General features: G+C 48.6%; 2 protein-coding genes across 3 annotated transcripts in view; one reads left to right on the top strand and one right to left on the bottom strand.

Moving 5' to 3' along the window:
- LOC116753032 (endothelin-converting enzyme 2) overlaps positions 1-15,977 on the bottom strand; it is a 33,319-nt gene that overhangs the window by 16,742 nt on the left and 600 nt on the right. Inside the window, exons 2-3 of one of the 2 annotated variants that reach the window (XM_032630454.1) lie at positions 12,118-12,401; positions 11,276-11,588 (exon numbers count right to left, since the gene is read on the bottom strand). In XM_032630454.1, the coding sequence (XP_032486345.1) occupies positions 11,301-11,588; positions 12,118-12,401 (572 nt within the window). In that variant the 3' untranslated portion in view covers positions 11,276-11,300. Of the gene's footprint in view, positions 1-11,275; positions 11,589-12,117; positions 12,402-15,977 lie in introns of those variants that run through there. The other variant, XM_032630455.1, reaches the window with a different exon arrangement.
- CAMK2N2 (calcium/calmodulin dependent protein kinase II inhibitor 2) lies at positions 8,281-10,643 on the top strand. The gene is made up of 2 exons (XM_032630459.1): positions 8,281-8,711; positions 9,597-10,643. The coding sequence occupies exons 1-2, from the start codon at positions 8,543-8,545 to the stop codon at positions 9,665-9,667; spliced, it is 240 nt and encodes a 79-aa protein (XP_032486350.1). The 5' UTR covers positions 8,281-8,542; the 3' UTR covers positions 9,668-10,643.

Raw genomic sequence — 15,977 nt, 5'->3', positions numbered from 1 at the left:
CATATAAGAGTAAGTTTTTGGGGTCTATTTTTCTCTAAATTGACTGTGAATTGAGAGGGAATGGAAAATGTTTATGTGTTAACTTACAAGAACAGTATAGTTATGAAGATAACAACACACATTAATGTCCAGTGTTGACAAAGTTGGGGAATGTGGGCACTGTCATATACTGTCATATACTGCTTATAAAACTGATACAGTCTTTGTGGCAATATGAATCAAAACGTATGTGTACATATTTTCTGACCCAGAAAGTTGAATTCTAGGAAATTGTTCTAGGAAATAATCATTATCTACAGCATGTTTGTATCAATTAGCTTTGGCTGCATAACAAACCTCCCCAAACTTCATGGATTAAAATAGCAAACATTTATTACTTTTCATGTTCAGTAGATTGATTGGGTGGTTCTTGAGGTCTGGGTTAGCTCACCAGGAGCTGAATGGTGTAGCTGAATGACCTCATTTACATGCTTGGGCCTCAGCTGGGATGGTTGGGCCCAGTCTCTATGTGGTCTCTCCTTCCCCAGGAGGCTAGCCCAGGCTTCTTCATATGGTGGTCTCAGGATTCCCAGCAACAAAAAACAAGGCAAGCCCTAGTACATAAACACTTTTCAGGCCTCTGCTTGCATCACATTTGCTAATGTCCCTATTGAGCAAAGCAAGTCAGGTGGTCAAGCCCAGATTCAATGATGGAGAAATAGATTCTACTTTTTTTTTTTTAATATTTATTTATTTGGCTTGCAGGGTCTTAGCTGCGGCACGCGGGATCTTCACTGTGGCATGAGGGATCTAGTTCCCTGACCAGGGATTGAACCCAGGCCCCCTACATTGGGAGTGCAGAGTCTTAACCACTGGACCACCAGGGAAGTCCCAGATTCTACTTCTTTTTTTCTTTTTTTTAATTTTATTTTACCATCTTTATTGGAGTATAATTGCTTTACAATTGTATGTTAGTTTCAGCTTCACAACAAAATGAATCAGTTACACATATACATATGTTCCCCTATCTCTTCCCGCTTGCGTCTCCCTCCCTCCCACCCTCCCTATCCCACCCCTCCAGGCGGTCACAAAGCACGGAGCTGATCTCCCGGTGCTATGCGACTGCTTCCCACTAGCTCTCTACCTTACGTTTTGTAGTGTATATGTGTCCATGCCTCTCTCTCACTTTGTCACAGCTTACCCTTCACGCTCCCCATATCCTCAAGTCCATTTTCTAGTAAGTCTGTGTCTTTATTCCTGTTTCACCCTAGGTTCTTCACGACATTTTTTTTTCTTAAATTCCATATATATGTGTTAGCATATGGTATTTGTCTCTCTCTTTCTGACTTACTTCACTCTGTATGACAGACTCTAGGTCTATCCACCTCATTACAAATAGCTCAATTTCGTTTCTTTTTATGGCTGAGTAATATTCCATTGTATATATGTGCCACATCTTCTTTATCCATTCATCCGATGATGGACACTTAGGTTGTTTCCATCTCCAGGCTATTGTAAATAGAGCTGCAATGAACATTTTGGTACATGACTCTTTTTGAATTATGGTTTTCTCAGGGTATATGCCCAGTAGTGGGATTGCTGGTTCATATGGTAGTTCTATTTGTAGTTTTTTAAGGAACCTCCATACTGTTCTCCACAGTGGCTGTATCAATTTACATTCCCACCAACAATGTAAGAGGGTTCCCTTTTCTCCACACCCTCTCCAGCATTTATTGTTTCTAGATTTTTTGATGATGGCCATTCTGACTGGTGTGAGATGATATCTCATTGTAGTTTTGATTTACATTTCTCTAATAATTAGTGATGTTGAGCAACTTTTCATGTGCTTCTTGGCCATCTGTGTGTCTTCTTTGGAGAAATGTCTATTTAGGTCTTCTGCCCATTTTTAGATTGGGTTGTTTGTTTTTTTAATATTGACCTGAAAGAGCTGTTTATATATTTTGGAGATTAATCCTTTGTCCATTGATTCGTTTGCAAATATTTTCTCCCATTCTGAGGGTTGTCTTTTCATCTTGTTTGTAGTTTCCTTTGCTGTGCAAAAGCTTTTAAGTTTCATTAGGTCCCATTTGTTTATTTTTGTTTTTATTTCCATTTCTCTAGGAGGTGGGTCAAAAAGGACCTTGCTGTGATTTATGTCATAGAGTGTCCTGTCTATGTTTTCCTCTAAGAGTTTTATGGTGTCTGGCCTTACATTTAGGTCTTTAATCCATTTTGAGCTTATTTTTGTGTATGGTGTTAGGGAGTGATCTAATCTCATACTTTTACATGTAGCTGTCCAGTTTTCCCAGCACCACTTATTGAAGAGGCTGTCCTTCCTCCACTGTACATTCCTGCCTCCTTTATCAAAGATAAGGTGACCATATGTGCATGGGTTTATCTCTGGGCTTTCTATCCTGTTCCATTGATCTATATTTCTGTTTTTGTGCCAGTACCATACTGTCTTGATTACTGTAGCTTTGTAGTATAGTCTTAAGTCAGGACGCTCCATTTTTCGTTCAGATTGCTTTGGCTATTCGGGGTCTTTTGTGTTTCCATACAAATTGTGAAATTTTTTGTTCTAGTTCTGTGAAAAATGCCAGTGGTAGTCTGATAGGGATTGCATTGAATCTGTAGATTGCTTTGGGTAGTAGAGTCATTTTCACAATATTGATTCTTCCAATCCAAGAACATGGTATATCTCTCCATCTATTTGTATCATCTTTAATTTCTTTCATCAGTGTCTTATAATTTTCTGCATACAGGTCTTTTGTCTCCTTGGGTAGGTTTATTCCTAGATATTTTACTCTTTTTGTTGCAATGGTAAATGGGAGTGTTTTCTTGATTTCACTTTCAGATTTTTCATCCTTAGTGTATAGGAATGCCAGAGATTTCTGTGCATTAATTTTGTACCCTGTTACTTTACCATAATTTTGTATCCTGCTACTTTACCAAATTCGTTTATTAGCTCTAGTAGTTTTCTGGTAGCATCTTTAGGATTCTCTATGCATAGTATCATGTCATCTGCAAATAGTGACAGCTTTACTTCTTCTTTTCCAATTTGGATTCCTTTTATTTCCTTTTCTTCTCTGATTGCTGTGGCTAAAACTTCCAAAACTATGTTGAATAAGAGTGGTGAGAGTGGGCAACTTTGTCTTGTTCCTGATCTTAGTGGAAATGCTTTTAGTTTTTCACTATTAAGGATGATGTTGGCTGTGGGTTTGTCATATATGGCCTTTATTATGTTGAGGAAAGTTCCCTCTATGCCTACTTTCTGCAGGGTTTTTATCATAAATGGGTGTTGAATTTTGTCAAAAGCTTTCTCTGCATCTATTGAGATGATCATATGGTTTTTCTCCTTCAATTTGTTAATATGGTGTATCACGTTGATTGATTTGCATATATTGAAGAATCCTTGCATTCCTGGAATAAACCCCACTTGATCATGGTGTATGATCCGTTTAATGTGCTGTTGGATTCTGTTTGCTAGTATTTTGTCGAGGATTTTTGCATCTATGTTCATCAGTGATATTGGCCTGTAGTTTTCTTTCTTTGTGACATCCTTGTCTGGTTTTAGTATCAAGGTGATGGTGTCCTCGTAGAAGGAATTTGGGAGTGTTCCTCCCTCTGCTATATTTTGGAAGAGTTTGAGAAGGATAGGTGTTAGCTCTTCTCTAAACGTTTGATAGAATTCACCTGTGAAGCCATCTGGTCCTGGGCTTTTGTTTGTTGGAAGATTTTTAATCACAGTTTCAATTTCAGTGCTTGTGATTGGTCTGTCCAGGTTCTACTTCTTCATTGGAAGAGCTATTAAATATTTGGGCCATTTTTCTCCTACAACAAATGTTCATCTCAGCACTGTCTATAATAACAAAAAAAAATGGGAGGGGATTCAATGTCTGAGAGTAGAGGACTTGTTAAATAAATCAAACATCCATACAATGGGATACAATGCAACATTTACAAATGATAGAAAAGAAGAGTTAATACTATCGGGAAATGTTCTCCATATAGAGTTAAGTGGAGGAGAAAAAGAATTACAAAATCTCATTTTATTGAAGCAAAAACGTAAAAAAGCATAGGTTAAAAAAAGAGATTGGAAGGACATGCAACAAAATGTGAATCTGAATGTATCTAATGATGAGGTTACTTTTAACTTCTTCTTTATGCTTTTCTGTATAATAGCTAACAATTCTATTGTCTAGCACTTACCTAAGCACTTTATGTATGTTAACTTATTTAATCCTCACAATGACCCAATGAAATAGAGTCTACCAATATCACTGTCCAGATGAGGAACCTACAACACAGGGAAGCTTAATGACATACCTAAAAGTCACACATCAGCGAGAAGGCAGATCCTTGATTTGAATCTAAACTCCATGCTGTTAACTACTAATCTCCTTTCTAAGTCAACTGATTTGTCTAGGGTCAGAGTGTGATGTTTGATAAATGGACTATATCATCGGTTTTAAACCTTTCTTTAAAAAAATCACTAAAACCTTTTTATTGCAAATGTAATATACTCCAGAGGTAAACAGAATAAAAGATGAACTTCATTCTGCCAGGATCCCAGTACCATCCTCAGAGATAAACATTATTAGCAGTTGGGTATGTATCCTTCCTGCTCTTTCTCTTATATTCATTTACATACCTAAATACACTGTTGTGTGTGTGTGTGTAAGTTTGCAAATGTATATATACACACATATGAAATCATACTCTACACTTGTTATTTGGTGATATTTTGGCAGGCCTTGGAGATCTTACTATGTCAATCCACACAGATGCGCTTCATTCTTTTTTGTGATTTATCAGCTTCTGCTAAATAGAAGAGTCCCAGAAATAACCTCATGGTGTAGGCTTCCCTTGAGTGGACAGGGTGGGAGCAAAGCGTCCAGGGAGAGCTTAAGAAAGGAGAAACATGATCATGAGAGATGTGAAAAGATGACCCCCAAATACTTGTAACTGATTGTATTTGTTTCCTAGGACTGCTGTAACAAAGTACCATGAACTGGATGGCTTAAAACAGAAACTTATAATGAATTCCCTGGCAGTCCAGTGGTTAGGGTGATGGACTTCCACTGCAGGGGCCATGGGTTTGATCCCTGGTTGGGGAACTAATGTCGTGTGGTGCAGCCAAAAACAAACAAACAAACAAACAAACCCAGAAACTTATTCTCTTACAGTTCCAGAAGTGAGAAGTCCAAAATCTAGGCAGGGCCATGCTCTCTCAGAAGGCCCTAGGGAAGAATCCTTCCTTGCCTCTTCCATCTTCTTGGGGCCCTCCAGCAACACTATGTGTTCCTTGGCTCGCAGCCACATCACTCCTATCTCTGCTTCTTCACGAGGCCTTCTCATGTGTGTATATGTCTTGTTCACTTGTCCTCTTCTTACAAAGACACCAGTGATTGAATATAGGGCTAATCCAGTATGACCTTAGCTTAATTTGGCTAATTAACATCTGCAAAGACCCTATTTCCAAATAAGATCTATTCTGAGGTTCCAGGTAGACATGAATTTTAGGGGGGGACCCTGTTCAACCCACTACACAGGCCTACAGTTCCCACTTGAATAAAAGTGTCATTAATACTCAATTGTCAAAAGGCATATTATTCTTCTGAGAATGTATGGATTAATTTCACTAGGTTTTGAGGGGCTTTCAAAAGAAATTCAATGCATTTTCACAAAAATCCAAGCAAACTTTACTTCATTTTAGCTGTGAAAATGAATTTTCATCTCATGGTCAGGGATGCAGAACATCAGAATTTAAGTAAAGGAGCATAATTTAAAGAACTCCCTCCAGGTCTTCCCTGGTGGTGCAGTGGTTAAGAATCTGCCTGCCAATGCAGGGGACACGGGTTCGAGCCCTGCTCCGGGAAGATCCCACATGCTGTGGAGCAACTAAGCCCGTGTTCCACAACTACTGAGCCTGTGCTCTAGAGCCCACGAGCCACAACTACTGAAGCCCGCGCTCTAGAGCCTGTGCTCCACAACGAGAAGCCCGCTCACCGCAATGAAGAGTAGCCCCTGATTGCCGCAACTAGAGAAAGCCTGCACACAGCAATGAAGACCAAAAGCAGCCAAAAATAATAAATAAATAAAAATAAGTAACTTTATATATAAAAAAACTCCCTCCAAATTTTCACAACATAGTTGAAACATATATTACTATATCTTTACAATTATGCACGTATGTCTTTTGCTTTAATCACAATCCAGCATGTACCTTACAGGACTAAGATTATTTAAGAAGGATCTCCAAGTTAAATTGTTGTTCGTCCAGTCTCCCTCATTCTGAGGGGAGAAACGAGAAATGTTTCAGTTCCTCACCCAGTGCTCTCATCCTATTCTTGGCAAGAACCTGGATGGCCCCTTTAGCATTTTTGGTAGGGGCAGCTCATTACCTCCTGAGACAAACCACTTCACCTCATGACAAGTTCATCTACAAAACTGTCATTATGTACGTTCTATCATCTCTAGGCTTCACACTAGAACATGCAGGCTCAGAGAGGTATGCATATTACGCAAATGCATGAGAAAAAGATGGGAAGGATATATATGAAAGGTTCTGTGTGATTTTCCAAATTTCCCTAAAAGGTTACAGGTACAAATGAACTAATTTTTAAAAACTAATTGTGGGGCCATCAGTTCAAGGCCACACAGAAAGTGGCAGAGGCTGGATTGGAACCCATTGCTGGACAACCCCCTGCGGGGGTGGAATTTTCTGGACTCTCTCCTAGTGACCCTGAGCTCCAGCTTCTCCTGTCCTTCCAGGTCTGGAGGCTCCTCTCACTCCAGATGGGCCTCCACCTCCAGCTTCAGCCCTCATCCCAGAGACTAGGACACAGCAGAGCAGGGTTTGATAGGGTTAGGATTATGGTCTTGAGTGAGGCCGGTACAGAGGCAACTCTGGCACTTCCCAACCTCGTCCTGAGGGCAGCCACCATGGCATTCGCCTTTGTGTCCCCAGGACTAACACGTGGTGAGGAGTTGCTGGAGGAAGGAGACCCAGCGCCAGGAGCTAAGTGATTTAGAGGGCGGGAGGAAAAGCGCTTCAGGGACAGTGGAGAACTCTCCGCCTCTAGTATGGACTGAACGTCCGGATGATAATTACCCTTATTAGCGCTGTCGTCACTGTCACCGAATGTGAGACGCCCCCCTCCCCCAAGGCCAGAGATTGCGCCAGAGCCCCAGCGCGCTAGCGAGCAGGTGACGAAGCCGCTGACGGCCAGAGGGGGAGGGGGGGAGAGAAGAGAGTGCGTTACAGTCCTTGAGGCGAGAGCTGTTACGCGATGCACCGCACCCAGGGCGGAGGCGTCCTCTATCCCTGCCCCTCTACCTCCGGACACAAACTCGCGCGCGCGACGCATCCTCAGGCGCTCCGGGCTTCCCCGCGTCACCTGCAGCCAGGGCGCCCCCCGCGACGCCTTCATTCATTCCTCCTACACTGCAAGCGCAGCGCGGGCCTCGGGGTCTGGGAGAACCGCAGGGCGCGGCGGGCGCTTTGAGCCCGAGTTTCGGCGGCTGCAACAGCGCTGGGGGTGGAGGGCTGCCCTGGTGAGCGCGCGTCGGCCCAGTTACCGAGAATCCTCCAAGAAGAGACCGAGACCCCCAGCCCTGTTGCTGGCGCCGAAACTCGTGCTCAAAGCGCCCGTCGCGCCCTGCGGTTCTCCCAGACCCTGAGGCCCCCATGTGTCACTACGGCACACAGAGGCCAAGAATGGAGACAGATACAGAAGAGCAGAGACACTTAAGAGACAGACGTAGACAGAGACCATGACACAAAGAGATATGGGGCACTGAGACAGAGACACAGACACATGGAGATAGACTGACATATAAATAGGCACAGACAGAAACAGAGGACAGTCAGAGAAACACAGGCTCCAGATGAACAGTTTAAGACCCGAAGAGCAACCCTGTACAAGACGGCGCCAGCCCCGAAGAGCAACCCTATACAAGAGCGCGCCAACGGCGGGGGCACCACCTATTGGCCTGAGCTATTCCCGCGTCCTGCGGGTTCCAGCACCTCTCCGCCGTATCCGACCCCCCCCTCCTCGCAGCGCTTCCGGTGTCCGCCTCCTGCACCCGTTGGCCGGTACCATTCGCCCAGCAGCCAGTCCCGCCAATGGCAGGACCCTCCCATTTTCGCTCCTTTGCCTCCGCAGAGAGCTGGGCCCGTTCCTGTCCGCACACCACCCCACCCCCGCGGCCGGCCTCCCTCCCTGCCCTGGCCGGTGTCCTCCCCACCTCCACTGCGCCCCGCCCGCCGCGCTCTGCGGCAGTCGGGCGCTCATCGTCATTCCGCTCCCGCCGCCGCCGCCACCCCCGCCTCCCCGCGCACCGCCTCCGCCCGGTCCCCGCCGCCGCCGCCGCCGCCGCCGCCGCCTGCCCAGCGGCCCGGGAGGCGGAGGCGCGGGGGAGGAGGCCCCGCTTGGCTCCGCAGCCCCGGATGCTGCATGACTTCATCTTTCCGCCGGCTCCCCTGCTGAGCTAGGGCCGGTCCGGCAGCTAGCCCGCCGCCCGCGCCCCGCCGCAGTCCCGCGCCCACCCCGCACCCGCCATGTCCGAGATCCTGCCCTACAGTGAGGACAAGATGGGCCGCTTCGGCGCCGACCCCGAGGGCTCTGACCTCTCCTTCAGCTGCCGCCTGCAGGACACCAACTCCTTCTTCGCGGGCAACCAAGCCAAGCGACCCCCCAAGCTGGGCCAGATCGGCCGAGCCAAGAGAGGTACGCGGCCGGGGCCCGGAGTCGTCGCTTGACCCAGAAACCCTCCGCCGGGCGCCCCCCGGCTGCAGTTCCCCGCCAAGCGCCAGCAGCTCTTGCCGCAGACCAACGCAGCCAGCCGCTCGCCGGCCGGGGTTGGAGGGGGGGTCCCTGCTGCAGTGTTGTGTCCCCCTCTTCCCCTCTCCTGGGAAAGCAGTGCCCGGGATTCGATGCTCGCCACCTCTGGAAGTAGAGCCTTGGCACCCGGGCGAAGGGGAGGGGCCGGCCGGGGCATTTGGGGCTGCCTGAAGTGGGAACATGGGGCGACGGGCCGCTTCTTCGGGAGCAAACGCTGAGTCGGTGTATGCTACGGAAGAACCTTCGGGTGGGGAGGGATGTCTGACTGGAGAATGGGCAGGGGGCCGGAGGTTCGCTTGTCCTGGTTGTTTGCATGGGGAAGGGGCTCTGTTAGTGCCAGGATCGGAAGAGGGGTTCTAGCCGCAAGAAGGTTAGGTTGGGTAGAGGGCTGGAATAGATGGAGATTCGGTGTGAGGAGGGAATTCTGTTGAAGTGAGGGTGGAAGAGGGGGATCCCATGAGCAAAAGCTTTCCGATCAGCTCGGATGGAGGAGAGCTCAGGCGGCGGGAGGGTTTGGACTGGAAGGTTGAACGGCTGGAGTCTTTGGAAGAGGGGCGTTCCTCCACAAGGAGAGGAGTGGGTCTGTGGGAGCTGGGGTCAGCAGTGGGTTGAGTCGGCAGGAGAGTTCGGACGGGGAGGTCACTGTAGCACGGAGGTCCGAGGGGCGTCTCTGGGCCACGGGCAGTAGCTGAGCGGGACGCGGGGACCAGGGCCCCATTCTCGCCGCCGCCCCCCGAGACCGCGCGGCTGACGCGCTTTCTCCCTGCGCAGTGGTGATCGAGGATGACCGGATAGACGACGTGCTGAAAGGGATGGGGGAGAAGCCGCCGTCCGGAGTGTAGACGCGCCGGCTCAGGCGGCGGGCTCCGGGCCCAGCCCCGCGGCGGCCAGGACCGCGGGCCGGCGATGCGGCTGCCGGCCCCCCCCCCGCCCCGGCCCAGGCGCTCGCGGGCGGGGGCTGCAGGGCCGCGCCGCTTTCGGGTCATAGTCGCTGCCGCCGCCGCCGCCAGGCACTCCGGAGCTGTCCGCTTCAGCACCACGGCGGCGGCGGTAGCGGCGGCGCGGACCGGCCCGGAGCCCGCCGCCGCGCTCATGCACTTTAGAACCTCGGGCCGCAGCCCCACCCCGCACACCGGAACGGACAGAGACCCGCGGCCCTCAGCCCCGGCCCGTCCCCTCCCGCACGGCTCCCCTGCCCCGCCCCTCTCAGGCAGGTCTGGTCCGCAGACCGGCTGCCTGCCGGTGTCGGACCTCGCACGCGGCCAGGGATGTTTGGCTGCACATTTGCATGAGCTTCCCACCCACCTGAGCCCAGCCCTCCAGGCCGCTCCTCACCCTCCACCCCTGTCTGGCGTGACCCCAGCCTCAGCCTCTTTCTAAGGGACTTCCTCAGCACATTTGTATTTTTATATCCGACTCTTTGTTTACTGATTCCCCTCGTGGTTCATGCCCTCCCCGCCCACGGTCTCGGCCACGCTCTTCTGCGCCTGGCAGATAGGATGGGTGTTGAGGCTGGGATGGGACAAGCCCCTAACATGGTAACCAACCATATGACCAGTCTGCCCATGGCTGACCCCAGGCGGCTCTCTGGCAGACCCCTCCCCTCAAGGTATCACCTTCCAAGGGCCCAGATCTGATTTTACCTTGGACCCCTGCGTCCTGCCCCTGGGAATCCAAATGGGGGCTGCATTGCATCTTTGGATGACACCTGTAGCCCTAGCCCTGGAGATATTCTCAACCCCAGGGATGTCCTTTGTAAATGTTCCTCCATCCTCACTGTACCAGGAGTGTGTGAATAAACACAGACCCCCCTGTGTGTGCGTGTGTGTGTAGCTGCTGCTTTGGTTTGCTATAGGAGCCAGCCCAAAATGGCTCCAATTCTTTTTGGGGAGGGGAGCAAATACTTGGGAATCTCAGGTGCATGTAACTGACAGAGAAGCGTTGCCAAGTAAACACAGGCAGGTCAGCCTGGCCTGGGAACATCATTACAGCGTGGCCTCCTTGGGTAAATAATACAGCCTGAACAGGATAGGTCACCGGAGTTGGGGCTGGAGCTGGGGTCAGAAGCAATCTAGATTCAAAGTCTGCAGCCTCCTATGAATAAATCCAGGTTGAATGGGGGTCAGTAACAGGCCCCAGGGATACAAGTCTCCAAGTCTGGCTGGCATGCACAGGGGTTGTGCTGAGATTTGCCCCTGGGGATGAATCACTGATGGTTCAGTATGGTGGGGGAGGAAGTTGGGGAATCCAGGAGAGATCTGAGGAGCCTAAGAAGGAAGTCAGAAACCTGAGATTTGGGATCTAGTTTGACCCAGCCTGTATTTTTCTCATGTGGGGTTGCTCCCATCAGCTCTGTCTTAGTTAGGCATGAGGCCCCTGGGATGTGGGCACTTTGGACCTGACCTTAAGCCCTGAGTCAGGAATTCCGAATACTTGAGCCTGGGGCAGAAAGGCAGGAGAACCATGCTTCTGGCCTCACAGCTGAATGGCACTGAGGAAGTCCTCATGATCTGAGTTCTGGAGGAAGCAGGGTGGGGTGGGAGGTCTAGGAGGTGAGAGGATCTGGGCCCCAAGGGCCAGCTGGGCCACACTGAGCTCTTTGCCCTTCTGCATGAGGTAGAAATGGAAGTGGAAACCATTGCCATAGGTTGCATGCCTCAAGGACCAGCCGTAACGAGCTTGGGCATAGTGTCTTGTCCGAAAGTGGGGGGCAGCAGGGGTCATTGAGATGAACTGGCCCCCAGGGACCAGTACTCGGCTCACCTGAAAGGCAGATAGAGAAGCCATTGGTGAGAAGCCCATCTCCAGGTTCTCAAAGGTCAGTATGCCCCAGATGCCCTCCCAGCGAAATCTCAGGTACTACCCTCCATCCGGTAGCTCAGGGCTCAGGGCTTTCCATGGCAAAAGAGTGAGGCTTCCTCTCTGCCCCTGGTTGTTCCACGGAGGTAGGGCTATATTTTAAACAGGTAGGAGCATAGGAGTGATGTCAGGTGCAGGGGGCACTGGCTTCCTGTCAGCTGCTTACCTTCCCTACTTGGAACCTGGCCGCTACCTCATCTCTATGGCAACACAGTATTCAATCCTCAGCCTCTGTGAGCCTGGCCACTCCAGCCCCCTTCAATCTCGATCCAGCTTAACACCCGCTTCCTTCAGGTAACTATAGTCCCGAAGGGACCCACTACTTGTTCCAAACCATGCCTCCTTCTGGCTTCTGAGTTCTTCTAGTCTCCTAGAAACTTAACCCCTCATCCCCACCTCTTGATCAGCCATCTTTCCCTTGGTGCTCCCTCACCTCACTCAGCACCTGGTCCACAGTGTGGATACCTTCAGAGGACACGTTCCAGGGATCCTGTTCTCCAGTCAACAGGGCATCCAGCGTGCCCTTCTCGAGCACCACGTCAAAGGAGCCACTGGGGAAGCCCAGTGCCCGCACGTCCATGGTCTCCCAGCGCAGCTCGGGCACGTGGGCATATCGAGCCCGCATGGCAGCCACCACTACTGATGAGTAGTCCACACTGGTCACATCAGGGAAGCCCCCAAGGAATAGTTCGTAGCTCAGGGCACTGTTTCCACAGCCTGGGGTGAGAAGGGGTGGATGACAAAAGGTCTAGGTTAGCTTTGGTTCTCACCTCCCCAATTATCCATCCACTCTTGGCCTGTTTTCTCTCAGCTCAAACCCTCCCGTACTGAGGGAGAAGCAGCATGGTATAAGAGCATGAGCCTTAGAGTCATACAGATCTGGGCACGTATCCTGGCTCTATCATTCCTGGCTGTGTGGACTAAAGCAAGTTGTTTACATACTAGGAACTTGGATTTCCTAGTCACCAAAATGAAGATAACAATACCTAGCCTACATGTAGGATGTGATGTTCTAAATTTAAAAACTAAACAGCTGAAGAGTAGGAGCTTTGAACTTAGGAGTTCAAAGATTTGGGTTCTGATATCTCTAGTCATACAGTCATGGCAAGTCATTCAACTCAGCCTCAGTTTCCTCAGACTCAGAATGGGGATAATATTGGCATCATAATATTATTAATAGGATAATGCTAGTATTATCCTAATTCCTGACCTCTCAGAGATCCTCTGATGGTATCAGCCCTGGGAAGACTTCACGTTAGGGGTTTTTATCTTACTTTGCTTTCCAAGGCAGAATTAACAAGTGAAGGGGAAACTAAGTGGGGACACACAGTGGAGACGATTCCTTGTAATTTCTTCATGTATGACTGAGCGCCACATATTGGGTTCTGCTGATGAATAAAGAGCTTCTGCCCTCAAGGAGCTGATGCTCTGGTGAGAGGAACAGATGTGTCGTCAGAAAACTGCCACATAATGCAATGAGAGTTTCAATAGGGACAGGCTGCAGGAGCACATAGGAGAGTCCCTGTCCCCACCTTAGATGGGTGGGCCAACAGAATCGGGGGAACTGACAACCAGTCAGAGTCTTGAAGAATCATAACACTCTGGTGGGAAGTGCCCAGAAAGCAGTCCCAAAGTGGTGGAGGGTGGACATTAGAGGAGTGGATGTGGACCTACTGCCCAGTGGGCATGGCTTCCTTCAAAGATCTGTTGGCCTCTTCCAGGCCCTCTTGTGGTCAGTATCAGCCCAAGAACAGGTCTGGATGACAGTTCTTGGTGGCCTCACATGGGGATCCCCAGCTCTTGGGATTAGATTGCCTTTAATCCCCATTTGCCTCCCTAAGAGGATCACAGAATCAGCTGTTGGGATAGCCCTAATCCAGCAGGCAGAGCTTGGTACCTGGACAGGTGCCAGAGACTGCTGGCTGGTCCCCGGCTGCCCCTGCTTGTGTTCCTCCTCAGGCTCTGGGGCTCAGGAAGAGTACAATCTTACCTGGGAAAACCCAATGTGTGCGTCCCAACACTGGAACCACAACAGGCTCTGGGACGGGAGGTGAGGGTGGCTGAATAGGAGACTCTAACCCAGTTCAGCCTGAAATCCCACTGGGTTCTCTAACCACAATGCCTTCATCACCCAACACCTGACCTCATATGCCTGCAGAGTTCTGCCTAACTGTGGACAAACCCAAATGTCCTTCCTTCGTTTCCTTTGGTACAGGAATGGTATCTCCCAAAACAACTTTATTAAAGATGAATGGAAAATAAAACTTGACCACAGGGCCAGTTATGCCTACAAAGCAGTGATTTGGGGCTGACAACTAAGATGAGGCTTGGAACCGCCACCGCTTCCCTAGGTGGGGCCTTAGGGAAGCAGAGCTCTGGAGAACTGAGCCAGATCCAAGAACCCATCATATGGGAGCCCAGAGCTATGTGGATGCTATCCCAACACCAAGAGACTGAAGTGTAAACCAGAATATCAATTCGCTTATTTATAATAGGAAAAAATAGCCATCATGGGGTCTGGACAGTCAATCCTCTGGTCAGTCCCTTATGTCTCTATAGGAAATGCAAATTGAAGCCAAATTATAATCAGAAGATTCTACAGAGCATGGAGTCAAGCAAGAAGAGATAATCAGAGAAGTATAATGACAGCAAAACTGGGACGGCCACATGAACTCATCTGTAATGAGGAATCTAGCCATAGGGACCAGACACACAAGTCTTCAGGCAAGGTACTCTTTCTCCGAGCAATCCTGGAGAAAGTGCCTCTCTGACTCCCATTTTCAATAATAATAATGATAGCTAACAGTTTTTGAACACTAGGTCCCATGCTAAGTACTTTATAAGGATTATCTCAGTTTATTTTCCCAGTAGCTCCATACTGAAGATTCTATTATAAAAACCATCGCCATTTTCTAGTTGTGACACCAACTGTATAGCCTGAAAGACCTAAAATATTTACTATTTGGCCATTTTTCAGAAAAAGTTTACTGAACCCTCACCTAAAGTAGTTCTCATTATATTTATCACTAACCTCTAGGGGTTGCCATGAGGATTAAATAAGTTAGAAAGGGCTCACCACATTCCCTAGCACCTACCAGGTGTTCAATTTGTTTGTTTAGGTGGAATGTAACATAGGGTAGCCCCCAAGCTGTGGGTCCTGTTCTTAGATCTTGGGAATCTTGTCTGGAAAGTTTTTCTTTTTGATTTTTAGACTTTTCCCTCCTCTATCCAGAAAAGGATATCTCCCAATCGGGCAGAACTTAAGGCAGTGTTACTATGCCAATTACCAGCATGAGAATCAGTCTGTGGGCTTGTTGAAAATACAGACCCCGGGACCCGCCTTAGACCATCCCTGGAATTATATACTCAGAGTGGGGTCCAGTTTTCCAGGTTATTACAGTAAAGCTTGAAAAACATAGATCTATGGTAAATCTATAAATAAATGCAATGGTTTAAAGCCACAAAACTCAAGAGAGGTTTTACCTCTGGGGGGAAGAGGTTTGGGGGAGCACACAGAAAACCTTGGATATACAAGGCTTTTTATTTTGTCAGGCTTTTTTCTAGTTATCTTTCATACTCACTCAATCATCTTAAAAACCTGATAAATAAGTATGTACTCCTACTTTTTTTTTTTAAGGCTGAGAAAATGGAGGCACAGAAATTTAAGTATTTTGCCCATGATTCCACAGCTAAGATGACATGTGCTGAGATCCCTACATAATTAGCTGCCTCCAGGGTTCAAGTTCTTAAGCACTTTCTAGTCCTAGAAATGCTGTATTTCTCAAACCGAGTAGGGTATACACACACATTCGAGTTATTATTTATACCTTACATATATACTGTATTATAAATGTCTCATATATGTGAAATATTTCACTTAATACATGGTTTTAAAAATAGCAAAATAAAAACTATAATTGGAAGGAAATCCGTTGTTTAATCAAACTTCACTGGAGCCCCCAAGGCTGGCAGTGGAAGAGAACCCCAAGGGGGGCAGGTGGACCTCTCAGAGCCCCACCTGAAACCCCAGTACTTATTCCTTTTGGGGAGTCACACCAATCTCGGCTGCAATCTCCCCTCAGAGGGAGCTGTCCTCATCCTCACTGCACACGGTGGGATGGGGGTGGGGTGGGGGGGTGGGGACGACGACGACACAGGACCAAGTTTCAGTTAGAGCTTGGAGAGTCAAGAGATAACTCTCTAGGCGACAGTGGCTCATGGTGCCCAGTGGCGCACACAGAAAAGCGCTAGGCATTGCGCTCGAGGTGCCTGCACGTGCCTTATCCGACTTGA

The sequence above is a fragment of the Phocoena sinus genome, chromosome 4, assembly GCF_008692025.1.
Source record: "Phocoena sinus isolate mPhoSin1 chromosome 4, mPhoSin1.pri, whole genome shotgun sequence".
In the NCBI taxonomy this organism is placed as follows: domain Eukaryota; kingdom Metazoa; phylum Chordata; class Mammalia; order Artiodactyla; family Phocoenidae; genus Phocoena; species Phocoena sinus.
This window is presented reverse-complemented; position numbering and strand designations above follow the sequence as displayed.